This window comes from Trichoderma gamsii, assembly GCF_001481775.2.
Source record: "Trichoderma gamsii strain T6085 chromosome Unknown Scaffold_5.2, whole genome shotgun sequence".
NCBI classification, from domain to species: domain Eukaryota; kingdom Fungi; phylum Ascomycota; class Sordariomycetes; order Hypocreales; family Hypocreaceae; genus Trichoderma; species Trichoderma gamsii.
In genome coordinates, this window is record NW_020171342.1 from 875575 (window position 1) to 902748 (window position 27174).

Consider the following 27174-nt stretch of genomic DNA (forward strand, 5'->3'; position numbering starts at 1 on the left):
GCAGAATCGCGGATAGCGCTGCAACAACATTGTTCCGAGCCGCCGAGGCGATTTGCGGAGGACACCAAAATTCCAGCCGAAATACGTGAAGTACTAGGGTAGGCAGCTTGAGAAACAGTAGAAATGGAAGAGGGAGATTGCAAGAAATTACTTCAGGGCAGAAATAGAAAAATGGAGAGAGAGGATATTAACCGCATATGCCGGGCTAGATTACTTCTTTTTTCCCTTTGCCTTGGCTTGATTGTTTCGATATAGGTTTATCTTGCACTCGACATCAGATTCCTACCCTTTGTCAATGTCTCCCAATTTGCCTCGACGTCTTTCGATACGCCACATTCTGACAAAAATAGAGCCTCCAGAGCTCGTTTATTAGTACACTTGGGGATGCTGGCCTAGTAAGCTTGTTCATGTTTCTGCTTGTCTTGCTTGGCTGTTCAGAATACCGACTAGACCAGGAGTTCGCTTCATTCCTTGCGTTGGTCGTCTATGAGGCCTCTGACTGTCACTTCACGAGCGGACTGTCTTCGGCGTCATAAGATTGAGTCTCGAGTTCGTTGGCCTTTGGTGCTAGAGTGTGAAACCATGATTGCTCTGACAATTTGTTTTCGAATTTGCTTTCCAAGTAGCGCTAAATATTACAACACAATACATCACGATGCAAATGCCAACAAAGTACCAAAAAGCCAAAATTGTTTTCTATTTTTTTTTGTATCTATCTAATTTTTAAATTTTTTTGTGTCTATTTCCTTCATTTGGCTTGATATCGCAAACACAAATTGGCTGCAGCTCAAATGAAACTCCATGTCAAAGTACATCACCTAATCTCGTGCCCTTGTATCCGTCCAAAAGTTATACCTCGAAGCAATATTTGTTCACTCCTCGTCAGTGGAGTCATCCTCAAAGGGCTCACCATCAATGTCCTCATCGGGGTTGGCCTCATCGGGCCTAGCTTCATCACCTTTGAGCTCATTGTCAAGAGTGTCAGCATTGATATTGTTTCTGGCCTCTTCGTCTGGGACCATGAAGTCGAAAGGGCGTCTTGCACCAACGCAAGAGCCAAAGACGTAGGCGGCGCTGGACGAGCCCAACATGGTGGCTTGGGCGAAAAACTTCTCCCTGGCGACGGGGGTGTCTTTGACGAGACTGTCAGAATTGCGGCGTCGCTTCCGGGGGTTGAACATCAAGACTGGTGGAGGAATATGCTTCTCAGGCGATGGAGAGTCGGGCCTCTCAGACGATTGAAGGGTGGAAGTCTCAGACGTTTGAAGAGTGGAAATCTCAGAGGATTGAAGGGTAGAATTCTCAGATTGAAGGGTGGAATTCTCAGATGTTTGAAGAGTGGAATTCTCAGAGGATGCATGGTTGATATTCTCAGATTCAAGGTTGGAATTCTCAGGCGATGGGGGGTTGGGTGATGCAGCCGAAAAGAACTCATCCTCTGAACCATGGCTCAACGCGCTCAGTGGCGTGAAGCTGCGGCGGCCCACAGATCTTGCGGCTTCTGCTGCCGCGATCAAGGCACCCTCCTGGGCTCTCGCCAGTTCAGCTTCAGTTGGCTCTGCAGTCAAGTCTATCACGACTCGAGTTGACGCGGCGAAGCTGCGCTCTGCGGTTTTCTACTCCGCAGTCCGCTCGTTGCCACCTCGCCAAAGGCCGTAGAAGCCCTCGCAGTTCTTCCACATCTTGATAGTTCCGTCCTCCGAAGCAGTGGCATAGAGTTGGCCGTCAGGTGAAAAGGCAATTGACCAGATGGGGCCATGGTGGCCCTTGTGGACGTCAATCACAGAGTCATCATCATAGCTGACAACTCTGGCCCAAGTTCCAGGCTCTTCTCCGACGACGACCTTGCGTCCTTGGACGTCAAGACCAACACTAGCAATGGTGTAAGGAAAGACAATGCTCTTCAGAAGTTCAAAGGCACGTCTGCCGCCCCAGAAGTAGGCAGTCTTGCCCGCAGCGACGGCAAGAACAGGCAATCCTCCGCCAATGTCATGCTCAGAAGACCATTCGGGCGCCAGGGAAACCATTTCGCAGGAGCGGATCTCGCCATCCAAGACCTCCTGGTGAATGACAGAGCGGGAGGGAATATCCAACCAGCGAAGAGTCTTGTCACAGGCAGTCACGAGTACGTTTGGATCATTAGTCCAGCAGATGAACTTGATGGCGCCTTGGTGGGAACCCTCGGCGATTTCAAAACCGGCCGAGGCAGGGATGGTGATGGGCTCACCAGGGGTGGACTCGATCTCAGAGAGGTCAAACACGCGCAGTTTTTTCTCCATGCCGCCAGTGGCCACCAGATCCGAATTGTCAGGCGCATACGCAACGGCACGAACAATGTGCTCATGTTGAAGGGTGACCCGGAGCTCTCCCGTATGAGTGTCCCAAATCTTGCTGCATGCCCCTAGTTAGAAATCGTGTACATGAATATCAAACAAGATGCTTCCACGAGCAGGGTGAAGAAGAGACGGCATGATAAAGAAAGACGGCATGAACTCACCAGGTAAAGTCAGCCGACGCGGTGGCGGCATTGGAAGCATCTGGACTCAAACGACACCCCCAAACAGCACCCTTGTGGCCCAGGAAAGTGCCAATCCTGGTAGCACAAGATTAGCACGACGTCCCATTTCTGACAGCGCAGCACAAAAAGAGAGAGACGGAGTCTGCATGTACTTACCAATCGCCGGTGACACCATCGCGGAGCATGGGATTGCCGTCTGCAGGTCAAGGTCAGCACAAATCAAGTTCAAAAGAAAATCGCCGCCTGCTGCCGGATTGCTACAAGACATGTGCATACCTTTGCAAGCTGAGAGCAGATAATAGGTCTCCTCTTTGACGAGGTGGGAGAAGCTGATATGAGGAACTGGACGCGAGTGTCCGTGGCACGTCAATGGCACGTACTGACGGGGGGTTTCCGCAGCCATGGTGATGGTTGACGATCAGATCGCGTGAACTGGTTCGACAGTTGACTGGAGCAATTCCCTCAAGGACAGAGATTGGAAGACCTGGAGTTGAGAAAGAAATTCTTTCAAGGACAAGAATTGGAAAACTTGGAGTTGAGAATGAAAGGGAACCCTTCAAGGACAGGAACTGGAAGAATTGGAGTTGTCAAAGATTCTTCCGGAGAAAGGTTGAAGAGAAAGGGAAAACAAAGTGGGCGGTCAGAGGGGGGCCAGGAAATAAAAAGGACAGCAGTAAGTGACTCAAAGCTGGCAGCTGGCGAGGGAAAGAGCGTGCAGACCGAGCTCTGAACTCAACAACCGGGAAGGAGGAGGGGCTTGGCGAGTATAGTCTGGCGGTCAAACTCCGCGAGGAAGGAGGGAGAAAAGACCAGAAAATTCGTAAAGCTTCGTCAACGGCGCCGCAGAGTATTATCTATTATATTCGATCGGGTATTCGATCGGTAAAGGAAAACAGATTGAGTCTTTTCGAACTATTCCGTGCGGTCCAGAGTCTATGAAAATCAAAGAAAAGCGTCGTGTCGTATTCGCGTTCTAGTTTGGTCCGTTCATGCAAGGGAAGGAAAGAGCTTCTCGCAGCAGGAATCGTTCGCTTCGTTCGCTTCGCAATACGTCAGAGGTTGAGCCCAACGCAACGGTGCCTGCCTGAATTCGAGCGGTGGAAGAGGCGGTGATGTAAACTGCGGGCAAAGAGGAGAGAAGAGAGGAGGGGTAGGGAGGAACGGGTGAGGAAGAGAGAGAGAGCGTCGTTGCAAGCCCCTTGGACACGGAGGTTTCAGAGGCCAGAAAAAGACGAGATTCAGAGTAGCAAGACGCTTTTACGCTGGGTGCTGGGGATGGAGACACGGCGGGGCCGCTTAGCTATCAGTGGCTGTCCAGCGTTGGCAACAGATCACTGGAGCTGTAGAGTGCCAAGGGCTTTGCAAAAAAACAGGGACCGACAATGAATATACACATTCATAAAAGCAATAGAGGCACTATAACCATCTACGCTGATGCTTTGAGTATGTGCGTGTGGCGCGCGTATGTGTGCAGATAATCCCTCTAGTCTCTATTCTTCTGTAAGCCCCCTAGACTGCTAGCTGTCCCCTGTTTCAAGGAAATTGGAGACCTCAGCCACGAAAGGAGGGGTAGATAGAGCTCATGTGGCGCTATGGGATTCCTTATTTGCAGGATTCTAAGCATTTCAACGTCTATTAATTTTTTTTTTGGCTGTGTTCATTTCCACGATAGTACAAACTGGAAACTTTTCTCTCTTATATTTCATTTCTCCTCTATCTACTCAAAGCTGCATAAAATCAATACACCAATAACAAGCTACTCTTGCTGCTACTTGCTCTCACATGCTTGAATGACTCTCCAGTCTCATTGGACACCATTCGCGCACAAGCCACATCTTCCACTGTATTCTGCTGACTAACGCACCACCCCCTCTGTATCCCCCAAAGCCAACTGGAGCGCTGCCCGCTAAATTACCCGCAGAGGCGCAACTTCTAGTGGGGTTGGCAGCAGTCATCAGCCGAGTACGTACTCCCGGCGGTTGATGAGCTTCCATCATCATCCATTCAACTCTGTCTCTTCTGTCCCAAACGCGCCCAATCGCATGACAAAGCAATTCAGCCTTGCTTCATTTTAGCGATTCCAGGCCACTCTGCACCCACTGGCCTTGCCTCTCCATTGCTCTTTTCTGCTTTGATTGCTCCCCCTCGTCTTCTCTCTTACTCATCAGCGACATCATCGTCATCAGCTCCCCGCCAAACAGAGAATCGCTCCCAAAGCATGGCCGAGTTCAAGCTTTCAGCGCAGCTTCTTGGCCACGAGGCTGACGTACGGCAATCTCTACCCTCCTCTACCCTCCATGATTCAAAATAGTTCCAAGATTCAATTTGCTAACCCCCCTTCGCCCCTGTAGGTGCGCGCTGTCAGCTTCCCTTCTCCCGACTTTGCCCTGTCTGCCTCTCGAGACTGCACCGTCAGAATATGGAAGCGAACATCGACAAGCCCCCCAAACTTTGAAGGCAGCCTCGTCAGCCGTGGCTCTGAATATGTCAACAGCTTGGCCTTCTTCCCGCCGAATCAAGATCACCCCAATGGCTTCGTCGTCTCTGGAGGCAAAGACACCATCATTGAAGTTAAATCACCCAACGCGGCGGCCACCGATAATGCCGAGAGGCTCCTCATTGGACATGCTCACAATGTCTGCACTCTTGACGTCTCGCCCAAAGGAACGTACCTCGTTTCAGGAGGCTGGGACGGTCAGGCCCGCGTGTGGAACCTTAGCAAGTGGGAGACTGAACTCCAGCTTGGTGGCCATGAAGGCATGGCGGTTTGGAGCGTTGTAGCGTTCGATGAGACCACAGTCGTGACGGGATGTGCGGATAAGAGCATTCGAGTGTTTGACCTCAGGCAGTCAACAGGCGGCGAGGCTATGCCTGTGGCTACCATATATACCCCCGACGTTGTTCGGGCTCTGTGCAAGGTCCCCAAGGGACATCCCAGTGGCGCAGACATTGCCAGTGCAAGCAACGATGGCACCTTGCGGCTGTGGAAACTCAATGGCCAGCAGGTTAGCGAGTTGCACGGCCACGAGAGCTTCGTGTACAGCCTCGCAGGCTTGCCCTCTGGAGAACTTGTCAGCACTGGAGAGGACCGAACGGTCAGGATATGGAGAGGATCTGAGTGCGTTCAGACCATCACCCACCCTGCTATATCTGTCTGGACAGTTGCTGTCAACCAAGAGACTGGAGACATCATCACGGGAGCGAGTGACGGCATTGCACGCATCTTCACCCGGCGTCCAGAAGCCACAGCCGATGAGGCCACTCTCAAGGAGTTCCATGACTCTGTTAAAGCATCAGCCATTCCCCAGCAACAGGTTGGTGGCATCAACAAAGAGAAGCTGCCTGGCCCTGAGTTCCTGACCTCCAAGGCAGGGACCAAGGAGGGTCAAGTGCAGATGATTAAAGAAAGCAATGGCAACGTCACAGCGCACACCTGGTCCATGGCTCAGCAGCAATGGATCAACGTGGGCACCGTCGTGGATGCAGTTGGCAGCACGGGCAAGAAGGTCGAATACAACGGAAAGTCGTACGACTATGTATTCGACGTCGACATTGAGGATGGAAAGCCGGCGCTTAAGCTTCCCTATAACCTATCTGAGAACCCTTACGAGCGAGCTACCAAGTTCCTCAACGACAACGAGCTGCCTCTGTCATACCTTGACAACGTTGCCAACTTCATTACCGAAAACACCAAAGGAGCCACTCTTGGCCAGCCTGAGCCTTCTTCCGGGCCTGATCCTTATGGAACCGAGTCGCGTTACCGCCCAGGCGAATCGCAAGCTGCAAAGGTATTACCGCAAAAGGAATACCTTAGCATATCTGCAGCAAAGTACGAGGGTAAGTTTTTAAATAACCTTTGGCATGCAAATGCAAATGCGAATGGAATAAGATTATTAACAGGTTAATCATAGCTATTCTTAACAAAATTGGCAACGTTAATAAGACTATGGTGGCGTCTGGCCGCAAAGACGTGGCTCTTAACCCTGGAGAGGAGAGTGTCCTGCACTCGTCCAAAGAAGCACTGGATTCGTCAAAGCCCATCTCGCTTCCAACCTTGAACGTGATTCTCAAGGTTGTTACCGAGTGGCCATACGCTGATCGACTGGCTGGTCTTGATCTACTCCGCTGTGTGGCTAGATTCCCTATCGCAGCACAATTTAAAGGCCCAGGAAACGAAACCCTTATAGATATAGCCACAGCATCGGCCATTCCTGATGACTTCCCCCCCAATGATAACGCGGCCATGATGGGCGCTCGAACACTTGCCAATCTATTTGGCTCAGCCGATGGCCGAAGCCTGGCGAAGTCTCAAGCAGATAAGGGTATTTCATTCTTGGAGCGCATAGTAGGAATCAAGGGTGGAGAGCCGATTGGCAAGTTTAATCGAAATGTGCTGGTTGCGGTGACAACCGTGGCTGTCAACTACTCTGTTCTTGTTAATAAGGAGAAGCTGCTGAGTCCCGATCAGCGACGACGGCTGGTTGCTGTGCTTGGCGCAATCCTCAACGACCAGACCGATTCCGAAGTGCTGTACCGTGCTTTGGTGGCGCTTGGAACCATCTTGTCAACATCCAAGGACGAAGCCAAAAGCCTAGGTAATGCAGCATGGATAGAAGGCGCGGCGACCAAGAGCTCGGAAGACAGAATCAAGGGAGTCGCGAGCGAGTGTTTGAAGGTAATTCCGCGATAGGCGCGCAGCGATAGATAAGGCGGATATACATAAAGGGTAAGGGAAGACAAAAGGAAGGATATGAATAGACATGAAGCACGATAATGAAATCTACTTATGATTTGAAGCATGCATAGTAATTACAAAAGTTGGCGTCTTAAGGATAAATCGCGTTGCTCTCTACATATATTGCAGGACTCTAAGCCATATGCAAGTACCATATGCAAGTGCCATATGCAAGTAAAGTAATTGTAATAAAGATGTATAAATAGATTTATATACAAGAGTAAAAGATGGCTTCTGCCTCCGATTTTCGTAAACACCAAAAACGCCACTGTCCTGTTCCCACGCCATGAGACCGAGAGATTGACAAGAAATTAAGCAGAAATGGCACCAACTCTCGTCAAAACAGCGAGAATCCAGGGGTATATAATGAATTATGCAAAACCAAACAAAGAAAAGGCCGTTAAATATCAGGGCGATGCTTTATCATCTTGCGACACAGAATCAACGCCAATCGCCGTTACCACAGAGTCAGGCCTATCGCCCCAATAGCCAGTGGCAGCCATCCCGCCCAGCCATTGCTAAGCAGCGAAACAGCCGAGGAGGTTGTTGAGGCGACGACGTCGAGGACGGGGTTCGTTGTGGTGACGGTGTAGATTTGGGCGAAGCCGAATTGCGTCGAGTTGAAGCAGTTTGTCTCGTTGACGATGGGGATGCGGGGGTCGCCGGGTTCGGCAAAGATGATGTCGACGCACTATTTGTACTTGTAAGCATTTAAATTCACCTCTAAGGCCCAAAGAGAACTCGTTAAAGTCAAAAAGGCCTTTACACTTACAGAGTAAAGAGCCGCGCCATGCTGAGCCAGCTCAACAACCTGGATCGTCGCCATATCGCCCGCCTTGACAGTCGCCCCAGCAGGAAGCGGCACCTGAGGCAAGCATACAGTTCCCGGGTAAGGGTTATTCGACGGTCCCAGGAGCATAAATGGCTTGAGCATGATGTTGGACATGTTTGGCGGGCCGCTGTCGGGCCCGTCGGTGCCGTATCCGAGATTGATCTGGAGCTGGGCCTGGAGGTGGCCGCGGAACCAACCTGGCTGGAAGGAGACGGCGCCGCCGGTGGTGGGCCAGTATGTGCGGTTTCTGGAGGTTCCTAAGCCGCCGCCTGGTTGGGGTTGTGTTAGTTGGATTTCAATGTTGTTGTGAGATGATGCTGCTTACATGGATACATCCACTGCATGCCGTAGGGAAAGGTGTCGTTGGTGATGAGATTGTTGCCTCGCGTTCCGGGATAGACGAGGACGCTGTGGGCTTCGATGAGGGCCGTCAAGGCGAGGGAGAGGAGTAGTGACAGCCGCATGTTGTTGTTACGTGTATGTGTATAGGTATGTGCGGGTGTATGTGAGTAGCTCTCTCTTTCGTATGAATAAAGATGATCGGCTTGGTGTGATAATCGACGTGTGTCTCAAAGCTTAGGCCTTCTTTCTTTGCGGATCGCTTCGTTTCCAAGGTATCGGATAGAAATTTGAGGTGTACGTATAGAAGGAATCGCAGATCGGCAATGTAGCTGATTCCAACTGGCTTTGAAATGTTCTCTTCCTCCGACTGCAGTAGTCTCACTCTCGTAAGTCGTGGGGCGAATGTCCAAAGGCCCAGCCTCTTTTTCTCTTTCTCAGTCTCTTTCCTTCAATAACAGATATATGCTTGCTGGATATCCAAATTGTATTAGCGATAGACCAGAAGAGTCTTCAGTCACAGCGATTGCGTCGTTCGCGAGAACCAACAGAAACACAAGAGTGTAGGAAAAAGGGAAGAAGCGTGCGCAGCCGCCAGTCTTAAGAAATGGTCATCTGGGGGCCGAAAAGAGAAGCAAGGCCCGCCCTGGCCCATCCATCCGTCTTAGTGTCCCAGTGGGTGGTGTGTGCCGTGCAGCACAAGTAAAAGAGAATGGGGAGGGAAAAAAGCCGCCATTGCGTCTCGCAGCCGCCCAACTGCCTCTCGCCCTTCCCTGAAAAAGGATAGACGCCACCCCCCGAGACGGGGACCAGGCCGGGCTAGGCCAGAGCTGGAGAACAGGCGAGAGAGACGCCGCCGCTGAGTGGACAGCAGATCGAGAAGCTGTCTTGTCCCAGCGGATTTTCCCCGCTGTGATTCGAGCACTGCTTGGCGCGCACCGGCCCAATCAGGGAAGACGATCTCGTAGCTGCAGCCGTTGGCCCTTGTCCAGTAGCCTCGATAATTCCGAACTAGACTTGGGCCACTCTCTGGTTCTTGTTCCACAGAGAGACGGGCAACGACAGCCGGTTGGATGCTTGCGCGAAGCTAAGGCGAAGGAACGCTCGTACAAGCTGCAGAAATCTTGGGCCGGAGCGAGGACAATGCTTGCTGGCTGTCGTAGCGAGATCAGTAGAAGCAGTGTTAGGACTGGAGCCATTGGAACAAGAGTTGATTTTGGCTTTTCCGTACTCGGCCGGTGCCTCGTGTCGTCGGCACGTTTCCCATAAAACGCCACTGCTTATTCAAAGCTTCTAGAGCTGCCAACGTCAATACCTCCGACGCCACAGCGGATGTAAGATTTGTAATGGCCGAGTTTACCCTGTTGATACAATCTCGCAACTTGCCGCTTTCCAGGAGTGGTAGCACAAATGTACATTCCACATGCAGTCTCTGAACCGGTTCAAGCTACTCGCAAACGACTCGCCCAACCAAGTTTCTCCTTGTCTCCTCCTCCTTTCCTCCATCCAAGGCAGGAGCCGGCACGCCAAGACGGAAAAGGATCGAGAATCCAGCGCTGCCGGCAAGGCCAATCAACTTCCCGTGGCGCTTTCTGAGGCGTCACAATGCTGATGTGAGAAACCGGCGACGCTGGTTGGCCCGCGGGCCCTTTGGCTGTGTAATGAATTAAGCGCCCACAACCCTGTCAGTTTCGCGAGCCGGTGGGCTTTGCGGAGCGAACATCCCCCAGCCAATCGCCAGCGGGATGGGGCCATGCGCTAAAAGGGCACCTTACCAGATTGCAGATGAAGTATGCAAGGGCGGCCACTCGGCGATGGCCCAATCGCAGACAACGAAGTTGATGAGCGTTTTCTTTTGGGACGGAGCAGCTGCAGTTGTGGATCGATATCTCGTTGCCTGTCTGGGAAATGGCGCAGGATGTGCTTCCGTTGAAGACTGCAGTGACGAGGGGTGATTCTTTTGTGATTGTTGGTGATGTCTGGCAGAGCACGCATATGCACGTTGATATGGATGTGATGGCACGATGCTATGGTGATGGTTCTAGTTTTCTCTCAACACGAACTTTTTGTTAGCATACATATTGCCGCATCTGTCCACGGTGGCTCGACCTGCTCTGACCTACTTGTACAAGCAAGAGAACAGCCCCGGAGATGATATGCTCGTAGTAGTAGGTAGTTCTATCCAGGCACGACAGCGGCTATTGCGGCAAAAAGGGACCGAAGCCGCGGACAGGCATTCTAATCCCCTAGCCCTCGCAGGCGTAGACTTCGTGCAAGATGAGCGTCCGATCAGCCGATATACGATTTGCTAGCCGCTGTCCATCCTCTGCTAAGAAGACAGGCGGCGGTTAGCCAGGGGAGCTGACGGTGGAAGTGGAACCAGAATTGCTACCTAGGTACTTACCTAGGGCTCTTTGCTATGCGACGACGACTCTCTTGAGCTCATCAGACGACTGCCTTGACATGTATAGCTTTGTCGGACTGGAAGCGCTAAAGGATAACGGTAACTTGCAAAAACTCGTAAAGCTAGTGCTACTTGGCAGTCATTGAGTCGCTATGGCGGCGTCATTCGAGCGAAGTGGTTTAAAGCATCTGTAATGCATTGGACTTGCGATTCTAGTTTTCCTCTCGATTATTCACCCTCTGTAGTATCCCGATCAAGTTTGCCCGTCTCCATTATGCTTCTAGTTAATTTGCCAATGCCCACAATCCCTCAAGAAAAGCCATAAGCAATATAGGAAAAGCCCAATGTGGTGTTTCTGTTGAGCAGGGGCAGTGGTCGCAAATGGTTCTCTTTGGCCGTCGTGGTGGCCTGAGTGAGCTGAGGCTGGAGAAAGGCAAATTGTGTTTTGGTAGCTACTCTCTGGTCAGACTACGCAGCTCAGCCGTGAACAGACTTTGGGAATCACTTACCGGAGAAAAGAATGACGAGTGATGCGCACCATTCAGGTGGTACAAAGGCCATGAAAGAAGTCTGACGAGCTGAAAGAAGTCTGACGAGCTGAAAAAGGACATGTTAGTTGTATTCTGTCTGGCTGGAGTGTAGAGGAAATGGGCGAGCACAGATGTTGAATGTGAGAGAGAGTACATACCTTGGTCAAAAAGTCGTTGCAACCCGCTGCCAGAGCTTCATGTCGATCGCTCTGAACAGTATAAGATACTCAAATATGACAAAGAAAAAGAACAAAAGCGAACTTAAAAGACTTACCTGGAGAGGTCTTTGCCCGACCAATCCCCCTCCCCTCCTCGAGGCAGAAGATGTGACGAAAAATGAAAAGAGGAGGGAAGGGAGAATATGTTGTGAGTGGAGGGAGGGGGGTTTTGGTGGTGGTGGTGGTTTTTTGGTGCTCGTGGCAGAGCGATGAAGGAAAGAAGAGGAAGAAATCAAAGACTGGAGGAGAAATCTACTAAAGAGGAAGATACAGTGGCGGTTGCTGCGACAGGGCGGTGAGGACAGTGCTAAAGAGCAGCAGCTGCCGTCTGCTCTAACTAAAGGGCAGTGACAGTGGCAGCTTGAGGAGTCGTCCAGGAGGTGCCGAGTAGCGGTTCAGTGGAGGACACTGAAGTTCGCCTGCTATCTCTGTCTCGAGCGTTCTCCTTTTGGAGAAGAGAGTTTTCGTTTGCGGGCTAGAATGCAGGGGCTGTGGAATCGTAGTATCACGGAGACTGGTTCTTGTTGTATTTGACCCTCCATTGCATCTACGTAGTACACAGACCAAAGGGAATTGTCTTTCAGGTGTAGACGGCGTATAAACGCGCGTAGATACTGGTACTACGACGGACTATCTACATATTGGCATTCATACAATCACAAATGTGTAATTCCGGCCGGTATAGGTGCTGCTGGTACGGTGTTTTGTCTATGTGATCGTAGGCATACACTGGCAGCATGCCTCCTAGCGTGCACTTCCGCCTTTCATGCTCCCACTATCCGCATTTACCATCTAACAATGCCCTCTTTCAGCTACGGATTGTCGCCAGGATATCGCTTGTTTGCGATGAACAACTTTGATAACTATTCCCGGCTCCTACCCTTTTTCGCCGACAAACAAACAATGACACCTTCCTCTCTACGACGCAAGCTACTGACAACAACATCATCGCGGGCAAAAGAGACAAAATCCACTTCATCATCTCTGGCACGTTCCTATAGACCCCAAAAATCTTCCAGTGTTTGGAGAATCATCCTCATCCAGATTTGCTAACAGCTACGCACAGATTATCACGCCGCCATGTGCCGATTCGAAACCCCCATCACGATTTGAGCACTGCTCTCACTTCTTCGCCGACAGATGATTTAAACCGGCGCGCATACAGCATATCAACGAAGGTTTAAACTTCGATGCTACAACCCGAGCTCTTTTGCCTCGAAATCTGTCCGCCGTTCTGAAAAAACTCGAATAGCCAAACCTAGAAGCGAAAGGAAATGTTCCCTTCAGCGCACAAGGACAAGCTTCAGCCGCCTTCCAGCTTATCAATGTTGGATCCATCCAACACCAACATAGACCCATACTAGCGCCACCCTGTGGGACAATGGCTGATGGTAACTGTGGCAATCGGTCTCAACAGAGTGAGTTTGTTTACAGTGGATTCTTTCGCCGCCACGAAGCTATACTCGCCTCTGATCTGGGACCACGGAGCTGCTCGGCCGCATGACTTGGTGACTTGAGGCAATACGACAAATAATGGAGTGCAAAGGTAAATCTAACTTTGCTTACGCGGTTGCTTGTTTGCTTTTCATCCACTTTCATCCGTCTGCTTTTCTATATATTTCCCACGTCCCCCTCTCTACCTCGCTCTTTTTCTTCTATATCTCACCTTCTCTTGATACCACAATTTCTACCACCATCAACATCCTACTCTTTCCGATCGGCTTGAGCCGATAATCTCTCTAAGAAGCCAGCGTACTGCCAGAGCAATATGGGCTGTTTAGCAGGTTGACGTCTCGTTTATTATCGCAGACAGGCTCAAGTCAATCCGCACGGAGGCGGAAACGTCTCTGAAGAATCTAGCGACGACGAACTCTATTCTTAGGATTGCTCCTGAGGACGAAGAATCGAGAAAGAGCTCTCAATCTGTCAATCCTCATTGTGTCTGGGCCTGGTGAGTTTTCCCGGTCCGGAACACTCGCGGCCAACTTGCTTCCGACTTCGTATAACCGTTGATCCAGCTGGTCCAACTGGGCTTGCGAGCTTGGCCGGATTCGGTCGAGCATTGCCGTTGGTCTCGGTGTATACTTGTTCATGGTAAGCAATCCAATCACCCAGCCTTGTTCTAATTACAGTTCTAATACATGCGCGATTTCAGGGCCAGTGCTTTCGGCAAGCGAGTTGTTACACAGTCCTTGGTAGATTCTGACTTCCATGGCCGCCGTCCTACTGTCAAAATGTACCAGCGCCTTTTGTGGTGTCTGATGAGCGTCTACTCTGGCACTTTGACCTCGCGCTCGGTTCATCACGCATCTCCAGTTCTGCTTACCAAAGATAGCCCACTGGTGTTGATAAACTCGAATGCCCACGTTCAACTAAGCAACAAGGGCTTCTTACATATTTAAAGTTGGAGGATGGATGAAGGCAATATCGAGCCCCCAAGTTCAAGCAACAATAAAGGGCTAACCGAAGACAGAGAGGGTTTCGTGTCGGGCGTCGAGAATAACATTCCGGGATGGTCTGTTGAGGCCTCAGGAAGCCCAGCTTGGCCGGATTCGTATGGAGCCGAATTGCAATGCTCTATCCCCAGAACGACGGAGATTAACAAGATTACCCAGGTCTTCTGGTCAAGAGTGCTCGAAGGCTCTATCTGTGTAGTGCGCGTGCGGTCCAGAACATCCAAGGGCATTACAGATCTTGAGTTTCCTCTTGACTCTTTTTCTGAGTCTTCTTTGCTCTTACAACCAACAACAAAGGGCTAACCGAAGATAAAGATGGCTTCGTGTCGAACATCGATAAGAGCTTCCCGGGTTGTCTATTGAGGCCTCAAGCCTGGCTTGGCTGGATTGTATTCGGTAGTCTTTTGAGGCCTCAAACTTGGAGCTAGGATGGATTGAGTATCACAATTGGAATGGGAGGGAAATTACAATCATGGTGGAAGCGGAGAGGGTGTCGGGTTTAGCTAGAGGATCTACTGAGGCCTCCGGGTACGTTGATGGGATATTAGGTGGAAAGGAGGATGGGCAAATGGGATAAAGGGTAGTAGGAGGCGGCAATACAAACTGGTGGCAATAATCATTCAGTCTTCGTCTCTCCGTGATGGTAATTTGTCTTGTCTAGCTGTAAATATTTCCACTCTATTTCTTAATCCTCTATTTCTTAATCCTCTGGTCCAATCCTACTATTGTAAACACCATAGGCCAGCTATAGTGAATGAATATCAGACAACAGACTCCGCATGTCCTTCACGATCCCGCAACACCTTCTTCAGCCGTGAAATCATACCATTGACGCAAACCTGCACATTGTCCCCTACAACACGCTTATACAGGGCTTTATGCATCCGACTCCGTCTCTCCGGCGTCATAACCAACGCCTTATTGATCTGATCCGCCACCTGTGCAATGTCCCACGGGTTGATCTGAATCGCCTCTTCCAAATTGCTCGCCGTTCCACTGAATTCAGAAATGATGAGCGGCCCGCGACTGTCTCGCTGGCAGGCAATGTATTCCAAGCTCGTGGTGCTCATGCCTTCTCTCACGCACGTGTTGATGGCGACGTCTCCAAGCCGCAAAAGAGCAAAGTACTCGTCTTGCGAGAGTTTCTGGTTATGTAGCTGCACTGGACCATAGTCTAGCGAGCCGTAGTCTTGGTTAACCAAGTTGACGAGTTCGTTGACCTTGCGGGCGTAGGCAATGCTTTCGCCGTCGTCGTCCTCCATTGTGGCAGGGCCCGTGACTTGTAGTAGGACAACTTTGCCCTGCCACTTTGGATGGTGCTCCAAGAAGTATGAGAATGCTTCGAGTTTTTTGTGGACGCCCCCAAAACGGTCCATCGGGTCGCAGCCAATGACGACTTTTGTCCCCTCGAATAACTTGCACAACTCTTTATACTTTTTGTCAACCGATTCTGAAAAGGCCAAGGAAGTGATTTTGGAGATGTTGATGCCCAGTGGATTGACGCTCATGTAGGCCCGCCCCCTGGTGGTATCTACCCATTCACTGCTCGCAGAATAGCCAAGGATTCTCTCGCATGAGTTGGCGAAATGCTGCGCATAGTGGTAAGCCTGGAAACAAATGAGGTCTGCTCCAAGAACGCCTTTAAGAACTTCCTGTCGTCGATGCAGGCACCGCACGAGCTCGCTGGTGGGAAAGGGGGATTCGAGATAGAAGATGATGTGCATGTCTGGATGGCGCTGTCGAAGGAGTTCTGGCAAAATCATCAAGTAGTGATCGTGGACCACGACAATGTCTCCCGGCTGATAGGCTTTGCTGATTCGATCTGCATACGCCTCGTTTACCCGGCAGTAATCATCCCATCGACCATCTGCCTTGCGGCCATTCGTCGGAGGGTGTTGCTTGTAATGGAACAGTGCGCAGAGATCGTGCTCTGCATAGCGTCTCCATCTCCATTGCTGCTTCAGCTTGATTCCATCCGCCGTAACGTCACGGTCATCGGCAAGCCAAACTGGCAGAGTCCGTATTGGACTATTGTGGTATAGCATTTCTTCAAGCTTTGTTTTGCTCTTGTTGGTGACGAAGATTTCCTTTGCGGTCGCCTCGTCGTCGTTCAGAGGCTGCTCACACTGCGTGGCGGTCGTTGGCATCGGAATCGAGGCTTGGGGCGTTTCGTCAGCCGAAGTGCAGGATATCTCCCCTGTCCAGGCAATGACCGTATGGTCCCAGGCACAATCATCGGAGGAAAGATAGGCGAGCGAATCCAAATGAGCGGAGCAATGATATGTTTGCTGTGATACTTTCTGCTTCGTGTTAGTCTAAACCTCCCTCTAACGCGCGGAAGTTTCTTTCCAGCACTTACCCATTTCCCTCCTTGACTGTATTGGATCGCCTGGGGCAGAGTGAATGTGGCAGAGAGCACCTTTCCGCTGAAAACAGCTCCTTCGTGTTGCGGCTGACTCGAAATTGATTTTAGGGGCGTTTGGGCGTCCTGAGACTGTGCAGAATGGACTGAATCGGAAAAATACCCCAATTTTGCGGACTGAGGTATTCTCAATGTTGCTGCTGTCCCACCGGGATATCTCTGATATGTGCCCTGAGAAATGCCTGGGGTGACTGGGACGCTGGTGATGGACTTTGATTCGTGTGGCGGGAGAAGCGACTCGGTTCGTTGCTGGATTCTTGGCCTACTGGAATGGCGCGGCACTGAAAACGGTGTATTGGACATTGTGAATTCTAGTATGTATTGGAAACAAGAACAAAATAATGGGAGGCGAGATGAGCGTGGCTGTAAAATAGAATACTCTAAAGGTGGGAGCGAGAATGGTTTATAGATTTCGCTAGAATCTTAATATTCTATTTCTAGCATCCAACCAACTCAAGCCATTGACAGATTTAATCGCAGTGACCAGTAATACCTTCTATAATGGAGAAATAGAGCGGACCAGTAACGATTTTTCTGGGGCGATAATGGCAAAAAGCCCCATCGAATTGAGTTGATGATCTCAAGATGCCGTTACACACTTCCGTTTTCCATCCTTCCATCCTCTGTCTCACTCGCTGCGCCGGAGCACAAACTCCGCCACACATCGGTCGTTGACGTCAGCCGAGTCGTGTCTCTGTATCATATCGCACACTGGCTTTGCTTAATCTGCAAATCCAGTAGGGGCAAAATCCAATAGGAAATTGGCAGGATCAGAGTGCCTAAAAATGCAGAAGCTTAGTGGTTGAACCAACGGCATGGTCCATGCCAAATAGCATGTGTACAACAGCATCCTAAAAGTGGCGGCATTGCACGAAATTCCATGCCAATGGAACACGTCATGATTGGTACGGGGAGCTAATGGGAAAACGAAAAAAAGTGGCCTTTGGGCGGCCAAGGAGGGGCCGGAGATAAACATATGCGTGAACGAATCAGCGCTGTTCCCGTGAAGTGAGTGGAGTGTGCTCTATAGGCGCGCGTTGCTCTACGCGTAGCTGATGAGCTAAAAGGATCTATGATCGTCATTTACTTTGATGGTGGCGTTGGGGCGCAGGCATTCCGCCGTCACAATAATACCGAGCTTTTATCATCTGTGTATCCTCTCGAGTACAACAATTTTTGAATTCAGTATCAGCGTCGTATCAAAAAGATAAACCATAACTAATACACAGAATAACCAAATCAGTAGCTGCCAGCTCTATTTCTCGCCGTACTTGTACAAGCCTTCCTCAAGCCCCTTAATCTGCAGCGACAACGCCTTCGAGTAGTACCGACACAGCGCCAGACTGCTCCCGTGGATCCAGAAACCCGGATGGCCAGTCCGCTGGAAGATGTTGCGCAGCTCGCCTCCCTCACCGAAACCCCAGACATCGCCAATCTTGTCCGCAACAGCATCTCCCAGCATGGCGCGGGTCTTTTCTCGCATGTTTCCGTATCCCGTGGCCAAGATGATCTCGTCCGCCTCGAGCTCGCTGCCGTCTTCGAAACGTAGACCGTTGGGGAGCACTTCGGCAATCTCCTTGCCCTGCTTGACCTTGATTTGGCCGTCCACAATCAGCTTGGAGGCACCAACGTCGATGTAGTAGCGCCCTCCCAGCTGGAAGTACTTGAACAGGAGGCCTGCACCGTCTGGACCACTATCCACGTTGAATCCGACTTTACGTAAGCCCTCGAGGGTTTCTCGGTCATGCTCAGTCTGTTTCTTGGCAGAAGACGTATGCAGGGCCTTGAGCACCGCGGTGGGCTGGCTGTGGAATAGCAAGTCCAGATCCTCTAATGGAGGGCCACCCTCTGTAAAGTCTCGCAACAAGATATCACTGACAGACTTAGATGATGCGACAAAGGTGCTTGATCTTTGGACCAAAGTCACGTCGTAGCCGTTTTCCACGTAATCCTGGGCAATATCGTGGGCCGAAGTGCAGCAACCGACGATGACGGCCTTCTTTCCTGTGCTATTCGGCGTTGATCCGGGGAAATCTGAAGAGTGGCAGAGACGATCGCCCTTGAAATTTTCCATTCCTTTCAGCTTGGGCACAAATTTGAATCCCGAGAGACCGGTAGCTTGGATGATGTGATGCGGGTGGAAAGTCCGTGTCTCTGTCGTGCCGTCTTCTTTTTGTCGCTGCACCGTGACAGACCAGCTGTTTGTAGCATCCTCCCACTTGACATCTCCAAGCTTCGTCTTTGTCCAGACATTCAGCTCGAGCAGAGTTGCGTAGGCCTCGAAAAAGGTGGCCAGCTTGTCTTTAGGAGTAAAGATGGGCCATTGCGGTGGGAAAGGAATGTACGGCAGGTGCTGGTACCAAACCGTATCGTGAAGCACGAGATTGTGGTAGCGCTTTCGCCAGTTGTCCCCTACGCGGCCATTTTCCTCAATGATCAAGGCATTGACACCAATTGCCTTTAGCCTAGCTGCCGCTGTCAATCCAGCTTGTCCAGCTCCTAGTAGACGGTGATAATATTAGCAAAAGCCAGTGAGAACAACAGGATCAAGAACGATGCCCATATGCCTGAGGAAGGTAATTGCAACAAAGTGAGAATCCTTACCGATGATTATAACAGCTGGCTGGGCCTCGCCCTGGTACGTAATCTCTTGTTGTCTCGTCTCAGCCCAGTTCTGAGGGCCTCGCTTCTGTCCATGCTTGACTCCCTTGGGTCGTCTTTCACCGAGCAGCTCTGGGTGGCCGTCGATTTCGTCAAGGGCTGTGTATATTGAGAAGAATTTCCAGGTTCCATTGTCATTCACCAGTCTAGCGACACCGTTTCCAGATCCAATCACAGTCTTAAAAGTAATGAAGAACTGGATTCCCGGAACCTCGCCTTCGGCGTCAAGAGCAGCCACTTTGGGTGCTCGCCCCGCCGAGCTCGTATTTATTGTAACCTCCTTCAAGCGAAATCCATCTTTCGACTTGGAGCTATCTTGCAGGAGGCTGGTGATGCCCTGGGTTCCTTGAACCGTGCGGAATTCCCAAGTCAGAGCCAGGTGGTCTCTCCAATAGCCTTGGTCGACAAAGAGCTTGGCGGCAGTCGAGTAGTCGGCCTTCTTCAGCGCTTCGTTCAGCGCGTCGACTGCAGTGGTAGCGGTGCCGCTCACATCCAGGTCTGGAGATGGAGCGGATGCATTCTTGGGGAACACAACGGGAGGAATGTTGACAGACCCAAAAGCTGTGCGGTTATCTGTGGGGATCTGCGCGTGGAGTTGAGCCGTCATGGCGAAGTTGGAGTAAGTCGATTAAGCTACGTTTCAAGACTCAATGTAAAGCTTGTAATCTTGCGACTTGAAAAGAGCTAAAGTCCAGTGGATATATCAGATCTGAAAACCCGGGCAGACAAGAGGTTATTTGTAGTCTAACTGCCGGCTTGATGAACCCCCAATCCTCTCCGTCTGGTGCAACGCTATGATGACGGCGGCAGCAAACACGTACGACAGAGATGGATCGGCTTTGAAACCGGGGTGGATCTGAGAGCACAGTCACAATCAACGGATGATTCGACATGAGCACTCTCCGTGGGCCGTCTTTGGCAATCTCGCTGTTCGGTAGGATGCCGTCGCATGGGGGGCTATTCGCTATGTTGGGGTTTTCGGCGATAACCTTGTGATCTCATTTAGTAATGAGCTGGCAGAGGCCCGATTTTTGCCTCGGGTGGATGAGCCAGCTTGTCGACAACTCGCCTGCAAGAGATCCGCTTGTGCAGGAATGATGGAGCCAATAGGGAACTGAACACAAGAGGATAGAGTTTTCCAGAGGAAAACTACTCAATGAGGCAAATGGACTCTGTTGTGTCTGGGCTGGAATTCAGCCATGGCGAGCTACCGCTGCTGCTAGTAGCAGATAGCGTCGATGGGAATTCTTTAGCGCTCGTACGGCGAGCATGGTGCAAACGGCTTCGTCTGGGGTAGGACCCTGAGATTCACAAATGCGTCAGCCAACAAGGAGCTAAAACTTGGAGATTTGGAGTGAAGAGCAACTAACGGAATGAGCCGAGCGAGGAGAAGACACGGGGCAATGGAAGCCGTGAAGTTGGCGGAGCAATGGGGGCTTGAAGCCGGTATACTTCAAGAAGTAGCAATACCGGTAGCCATAATGAGAGGTTGAGACTTGTAGACCGAAATTCATTGACCGGGGTCCTGGTGCAAGTTGCCGGATCACACTTCGGCTTCTTGGTATAATTCCGTGGCGTGTGGAAAAGAAACCGGATGACTAAGCCGAGCTTGCACAGATGGGCTTGCGATTGCAATTGAATGTAATTGATCCAGCTTTGTAGGACGAAAAATCAATCAAGTGACTTTTCCGGCATCATGAATGATGGATATTTCCTATCGCCGAATATTTGAAATAGCTTTTTTTCTTATAGAGATGATTATCGTCATAGGACGCCTGAAGCTGTTTGCCTGAAGCTGTTTGATTTTCGAGGTTCGTGAGCAGTCATTACACTTAGTCACCGTTTCAATACTGTAAAGACCGGCTGCCACCGTCAAGAAGACGTCGAGCTGTACTATTCAGCATTCTGGCTACTAATAGCATCCATAGATTGCTGCTGCTACTACTGCCACTACATCTGCTGTTATTTCTAGGCCTGGTGTACATTTCCTTTGCACATGTATGTGGACTCTCTACCTTGTAAAGCTATAGCTGGGGCGCTGGATGATAGAATCTGGAACTGGATATCTAATGTTTGCCTCCAAAGATCATAAGAAACAAGCGTTTCATATTGGATTGCTTTTAATTCATCATTCGTCCTTCATTCAAGGGTACAATTTCACCGCAAGCCACTACTGGTCACTACTACCATACAAGCCTACAGAATTCCTACAAAGTGCCTGGCATTGAAATTATCTTCATAGAATAGGGAGCACAGAGTGGGAGCCGCCGTGTGACATGCATCAGACTAGGACCAACAAGTGCTGCACCGGTAATATGTCAAAAGAGCTTAAAGCAACCTCTGCCTCGATTGTCTATATCGATCCATCGCCCTGCCAGCGGGATGCTCTACGCTCAGCCTCGCAGGTGCTCAACATCGTATATAAAGCCGCTTCATTGTAACCACCAGAAAATCAAAACAGAGCCACAAACCCACCGAGAATGCCCTTCATTATCTGTGCTTTTCCCCTTCTTTTTGCGCCTTCTCAAGCTTCTTTTCTGTGCAAGTTGTAATTCTCGAAAGTGGCCCGTGCGCTGTCAAGCGTTCAGCGCTAGACCTTTTCGGGGACAGCGGCATCATCGCCTTTCCTATTTCGCAGCAGGAATTTACACCTGTTTGATTCATTGTTGTTTGAATGTCAGTTGGATATCAGTTGAAAATCACTTTGATAGCAGACACTGCTCACAACTGCCACCACCTGGCGAATGCCTTCAGCCTGAGGTGCTGAATTCACGAATGTCTTGAGGCCTGAGGTGCCCTATATATAGCCCTCCTCCCCTCTTCTCTTCCTCTTCCTCTTTGATTTCCTTTCCTCTCATCAACCGCGATGGAGGACGCCGCGATTGCTGAGATGATGGCCGAAATTCAACAGAACCCTCCCGAAGAAGAGTGGACACTCGTCCCCGTGCGTAAGGGCAAGGGCGGTCGTCCCAAGCCGGTCCCTGATCCTACGGATGTTAAGGCCATCCTCTCGCAGCCGACTATGAGACCCAGATCTATCCTCGCCTCCTCCAGCAAAGAAGCCATTGCCGGCCAGCACTTCTACATTCTCCGAGACTACAAGGAGAGTCGTGAGTGCCGCGTCCTCCAGGCCCTGATCAACGTGTTCAAGGCCGAAATCAAAGGCTCTGAGGATCCCATCACCAAGGCCATCTGCCTTGGCATCGGCTCGTTTGATCCTGACAACGGAAGCTGGATCACCAAGGAGAGAACTCATATGCAATTTGCTGCATTTTCAATCATCCTCGATGAGCTTCGTAAGTTATATCTCCATCTTTGTGCTCTTCATCCCTTCTTTGCAGTGACCATCTCGCTTACGCAAAATGAAAACGCTCAGAGAAGTTGTGCAAAAACAAAATAAAAGTCATCTTCCAGGAACCTGCTTTCAACGAGTCCGACGCTGAGTTCATCACCTCCTTGGGTCACGAGGTTGTCGAATCTCCCGCCGCCTTTGACAAGGTTGATTCCACCACCTTTGTCTTTGGCATCCACCTATACCGGGACATTTACGCGCAAGTCTTTAAGAATGGCGAGTATCCCGCCCTATTCGTTGGCACCGGCTGGAACGTCTGGTCCAAGTACGTTTCTCCTCTCTTTCTTTCCTCTTCACCGCGTCGTTTCTCGGGCTTTAGATACTGACTGTTAGTTCCTAGTGTAAGCTTCCGCTGGACCGCGGAGGAGAATCACAGCCTCGCCCTCCTCAAGGCCATGGAGACAACTCACAAGAGGTTTCCTTTCCCCGAGACCCCTGGCAAGAACATCTTCTACGGCACCTCCATCTACTGGGCGTCCACTTGACGCTGACGAGACAATCAATGCACGAGACTATGCAGCAGTCTGTTATTAATGATTTTATACCCATTTCGGTCGCATGTGTTTTAGATACACATTTTAAGGGAGTTTATAGGAGCTTTAGGCTAGAGAAATGGAAAACGGTACAATGCCAGATTTTACAGTAAACACAAGTTTTGCCTGCTTTGCATGTGTGAAAATGAAAGATGCCCGCCTTGGGGAAATGTAGAAAAAGAAACAGACACAAGTAACCTCGCATGCTCTGTCCTAAAACGCCCAGCCTTCTCTGTGGAAAATGATACGATACATGCGTGCTATGCCATGTCTCGCAGCAGACAAAAAGTTAAAAAAGTAGCAAAGTACAACAGTACAACAGTACAACAGTACAACAGTAAATGACATGAATACCCTCCATATGTGATGATCCCAGCTGTAAACAATTAATCCAGCATAGTATTGGGAAGAAAGAAGGCAATATGGGCAAGACGAAGCAGAAAAATCGAAATGAAAGAAACACGCACAAGAGAGACTCTAAAGGTCTATAGCGTGAGAAAGTGATTAAAAAACAAACAGATAGAATCGGTAAAACTCCATTTTCCCTCCCAGTCATGTGTCATCATCAATCAGCCGTGCAGAAGAACATATTACTTTTTGATGTTTTTTCTTTTTTTGTTGTTTCCAAAAGGGTGTAATCCTCGAATAATAATTCTGGTTTCTCCCCTTTGTACTCCTTCTCTCCTCATCATCTTGATGGGGGGAGTTGTTCTTTTTTGTTCTTCATGAAACTGTCTTGCCGCCGCAGTCGGGAATCTTGACGCCGTCTTTGAGCTTGCGGTTGGCATCCATGAGGCCCCATTTGTCCTCCCACGCCTCGGTGGCCGTGTTGTAAATGACCTTCCACGGCTCGTCAAAGGCCTCAAACCAAAAGTAGTTTGTGCCATTCTCCAGCGCCTGGCAGACCCAATCACCCATGAAAGTGTTGAGTTCGTCTATTCCGGCCACGGCTGGGTCTGTACAGGTGCTGGGACCGCCGCAGTCTTTGCCGCCTCCCGTGGGCCAACCGGTCTCGGAGATGATGTTCTTGGAGGTGTCTTTCTTCCAAAAGGGGCCGTCATGGCCCTTCCAGAAGCTGTACGTCCAATCGGCAGCCTCGGTCGCCGTTGTTCCACTAAAGAACGGGTGGACGTTGGCCATGATGTAATCGCTGTCGTCGGCGAGTTCCTGAGTCCAGTCGTCTCCCAGGTCGGAGGTAGCGACTGGGAGATCGTACTTCTTCTTGGTGAGGTTGGTTCGCACGTCGTCGAGCAGTTCGCCGAGGCTGGCCACGGTAAATTGCTTGCGGAAGAGCACTTCGTTGGCAACGATGATGCCTTCAAAAGGGTCATCACCGTACTTGTCAAGGATATCCCACATTTGCGCGAGCTGGCGGGCATTGGTGGTGGCGTTGTTATCCTGCCAGACACCCATCCAGACCTTGATATCGCTCGTCATCTCGAGGGCAGAGATGGAATGGAGGACCATCTGCGTCTGGTTGCAGTCGGTGCCGTAGAGACGGATCTTGTTAGTCAGCTGGCTGAGAACAGCCACATCGCGAGTGATGTTGTTCTGAGAGGGGGGGTCATTCAGGCAATCGGGATATTGAGTATTCAGAGGTGTGTAGTCGATGCCGGGGAAGACCTTGTGCAGGTCAGGATTGTTGAGCAGATCCTTGATCTCTTGGCTGTTGATGGTAAGATCGCTGCCATCATCATCACCCCCACCACTTCCACTTCCACTTCCACTGCCGCCGCCTTTAGAGCTGCCGCTGCTGCTGCCAGACTTGCTGCCGCTTTTGTTGGCGACGCGGCTTCCGACGACACCGCCAACGACGCCGCCGACAATCAACAGGATGACGATGATGGAGATGATCCAGCGCCATTTCTTGCTCTGGGAGGAATGCTGTGCCATCCAGGCGGATTTTTCTTCGGTGCTACCATTGTCAAAGATGCCACCAGCTTCAGCTCCTGTGCCATTGCCTTTGCCCTCGGCTGCTTTTGCTAAACACGAAACATTTGTTATTAAGAGCCTCAGGGGGGTAAGAAGGAGAAGAAGAGAGAGAAGAAGCAGATAAACAGGAATATCAAAGGGGGGGGGAACAAGCCGGGGAGCAAGCCGGGCAGTAACATGGTAGATGTAACTTGGATACAAAGGTAGAGAGGAGATTCTTCACTCACCACTGCGTCCCAACGCACTTCGAATCGCTCCAGCTCCAACCGCCGCCGTCGTCACCGCCGCAGCCCCCTTGGCCGCATCAGCGCCGAGGGTGGAATTCCGCTGACTACGCCGAGAATAGTCCAGCCCCTCGTCGCCATCGTCCACAATCTCATTAGGATTGACTATGCCGAGCATCGGATTGCTATTTCGAGAGCCCGCGGCATACATCTGCGGATAGTGGTCGTCGGCGTAGGGGTCTCGTGCGCCGCGAGACTCTCGGGCGCTGCGAGAGGGCGAGCGCGAGCTGTTGGCGCCCGATACTCCATCAGAGCCTGGGTGGTAGTAGCCGCCGTTGCCAGGACCGTAGCCGTAGCCGTTGCCGTAGCCGTTGCCGCCGTCGGGATATCGAGCGTGAGATGGTGGAGGAGGAAGACCGCCGTGGATCGCCTGCATGCCGCTCTCGCGCGCGTTTCGCTCTGCTACGCCGTAGGCGATGCCCGCCATGCCTCCCGCGGCCATATCGCTGAAGTTGTCAGAGCCGGGCGTCACGTTACTCAAGGTGTATCCACGGGAGTTGGAGTTGATTCTGATCTGTGGCGCATACCCGTCATTGTGGCCATTATCGCCTCTGGCAAAGTAGCCGGCGTTGCCCTGGTGCCGAGGCGGAGGAGGCACCTGGTCCTCGTCGGATTCATTCTCGTAGTCGTAGTCCCGGTGCTGGGGCACGGGCGGAGGAGGCTGGCGGTGGTGAGGCTGAGGCGAGACATTGTCGTGATAGGGAGTCTCGGGGGGGTACGCAGGGCTAGGAGGAGCCTGATAGCCATCGAGAGGCTCTCTCTCAGGAGAGGAGCCGTGCTCACCGTAGCGCTCCATGGCTGGCGAGCTCGGGGATTTAGAGTCAATTGAATTTCTTGCGACAAATTGGGCGAGATATTTCGCGACTTAGGCCGTGGGGAACCGATAAACTGCAATTGCGGGTTCGAAATCGTCGCAGAAAAGCTGCAGCTTCGTCGATTGACTCAACGAGCGTGGGTTGAACTTCAGGGCGATCTGATGCGCGCCTTTTTTTGTCTCTTTAGTTTTTTTTGTTTAGCTATCTGAAAAAGGAACCCAGCCCAGTGGCGGGCCAACCGCCGATCAATGAATTGGATTGGATTAAAAGACGGGATAAGAAAAAAAAAGAGGATCTCGTGAGGAGCAGGTTGCGGTGCTGCTTTCTCCAATACGTAGCTGACCGACAGGGATTCGGGGTGAAGAAAAAAGAAGAGGCGCACAGAGATGCGGGTGAGCACAGGCCGCGCGAACCTGCAGCTCTGCACGATGAGACAGAGGAGACGAAAAAAGAGGGCCTGGGGAAAAGGGGAGAATCAAAGACGATGACGACGACGATGGGCGAGTCTCGGTTCTTTGGTACGCAGCCGGGAGAAGAGGCTGGTTCAGCGATCGTAAGAAGTTGCAAAGTGAGTGACTTGTAAAGGGCTCGTCTCGATGCTCTGCTGCTGTCGCCTTGGAATTGCCTCGTCAAGTTAGTCGTGTCAACTGTGATGGGAAAAGAGCGTGGAAAGGAAGACAAACGAGAGCGTGGGGAGAATGGAAACAAAAGAAACCTCAAAGCAGCTGCCCGAACGCAACGCTCCACCTGTTTGGCTTCTAAGTCTTCCTCTTTATTCAATCACTCTGCAGAGAGAGAGACACGACGACAAAGCAGATAAAATAGAGAGCGAGAGAATAAAAGTTGAAGGGGACAAGTTTCGTCAGCTCGCGATGCGCCAGAGTTTCGCAAATCGGCATCACGGCAAGGTCAGGCCCCCCCAAACCCGATGCTACATTAGCCCGTTGCTTAGCAGCTCGTAATGGCTACTGGCTAATAACGACCGCTGAAGCTCAGCTGCTTTAAGCCGCTGCCTGGCACCAGAAAATCATTTGATGCACTCCAGGGCCACTGCGGCGGCGGCTGAGGCCCTTCTGGGCTGCCGCTAATTCCCAATGGCGCAGGTCAACCGCATGGGCTGCTAACTGAGAGTGGCCGTAGCGG

General features: G+C 51.0%; 9 protein-coding genes across 9 annotated transcripts; 2 read left to right on the top strand and 7 right to left on the bottom strand.

Moving 5' to 3' along the window:
• Positions 1-872: 872 nt before the first annotated feature.
• TGAM01_v202198 (WD domain-containing protein) lies at positions 873-2921 on the bottom strand (the record flags this gene model as incomplete). Its single annotated transcript, XM_018800415.1, has 5 exons — positions 873-1558; positions 1643-2391; positions 2498-2593; positions 2675-2714; positions 2795-2921. The coding sequence occupies 5 exons, from the start codon at positions 2919-2921 to the stop codon at positions 873-875; spliced, it is 1698 nt and encodes a 565-aa protein (XP_018666557.1).
• A 1815-nt stretch (positions 2922-4736) lies between these two features.
• TGAM01_v202199 (hypothetical protein) lies at positions 4737-7208 on the top strand (the record flags this gene model as incomplete). Its single annotated transcript, XM_018800416.1, has 3 exons — positions 4737-4784; positions 4870-6355; positions 6430-7208. 3 exons carry the CDS (start codon positions 4737-4739, stop codon positions 7206-7208), a joined length of 2313 nt encoding a protein of 770 aa, XP_018666558.1.
• A 502-nt stretch (positions 7209-7710) lies between these two features.
• TGAM01_v202200 (hypothetical protein) lies at positions 7711-8549 on the bottom strand (the record flags this gene model as incomplete). Its single annotated transcript, XM_018800417.1, has 3 exons — positions 7711-7944; positions 8026-8354; positions 8411-8549. 3 exons carry the CDS (start codon positions 8547-8549, stop codon positions 7711-7713), a joined length of 702 nt encoding a protein of 233 aa, XP_018666559.1.
• Positions 8550-11137: 2588 nt separating this feature from the next.
• TGAM01_v202201 (hypothetical protein) lies at positions 11138-12118 on the bottom strand (the record flags this gene model as incomplete). The annotated part of the gene is made up of 4 exons (XM_024548948.1): positions 11138-11280; positions 11338-11425; positions 11517-11567; positions 12092-12118. The coding sequence occupies 4 exons, from the start codon at positions 12116-12118 to the stop codon at positions 11138-11140; spliced, it is 309 nt and encodes a 102-aa protein (XP_024406351.1).
• Positions 12119-14793: 2675 nt separating this feature from the next.
• TGAM01_v202202 (glycosyltransferase family 20) lies at positions 14794-16757 on the bottom strand (the record flags this gene model as incomplete). The annotated part of the gene is made up of 2 exons (XM_018800418.1): positions 14794-16332; positions 16392-16757. The coding sequence occupies 2 exons, from the start codon at positions 16755-16757 to the stop codon at positions 14794-14796; spliced, it is 1905 nt and encodes a 634-aa protein (XP_018666560.1).
• Positions 16758-17709: 952 nt separating this feature from the next.
• TGAM01_v202203 (hypothetical protein) lies at positions 17710-19722 on the bottom strand (the record flags this gene model as incomplete). The annotated part of the gene is made up of 2 exons (XM_018800419.1): positions 17710-18953; positions 19059-19722. 2 exons carry the CDS (start codon positions 19720-19722, stop codon positions 17710-17712), a joined length of 1908 nt encoding a protein of 635 aa, XP_018666561.1.
• Positions 19723-21981: 2259 nt separating this feature from the next.
• On the top strand, positions 21982-22952 carry TGAM01_v202204 (hypothetical protein; the record flags this gene model as incomplete). The annotated part of the gene is made up of 3 exons (XM_018800420.1): positions 21982-22411; positions 22519-22732; positions 22808-22952. The coding sequence occupies 3 exons, from the start codon at positions 21982-21984 to the stop codon at positions 22950-22952; spliced, it is 789 nt and encodes a 262-aa protein (XP_018666562.1).
• Positions 22953-23723: 771 nt separating this feature from the next.
• On the bottom strand, positions 23724-24467 carry TGAM01_v202205 (murein transglycosylase; the record flags this gene model as incomplete). Its single annotated transcript, XM_024548949.1, has 1 exon — positions 23724-24467. One exon carries the CDS (start codon positions 24465-24467, stop codon positions 23724-23726), a length of 744 nt encoding a protein of 247 aa, XP_024406352.1.
• A 684-nt stretch (positions 24468-25151) lies between these two features.
• Positions 25152-26012, bottom strand: TGAM01_v202206 (endo-beta-1,3-glucanase; the record flags this gene model as incomplete). The annotated part of the gene is made up of 1 exon (XM_018800421.2): positions 25152-26012. One exon carries the CDS (start codon positions 26010-26012, stop codon positions 25152-25154), a length of 861 nt encoding a protein of 286 aa, XP_018666563.2.
• Between the last annotated feature and the right edge of the window lie 1162 nt (positions 26013-27174).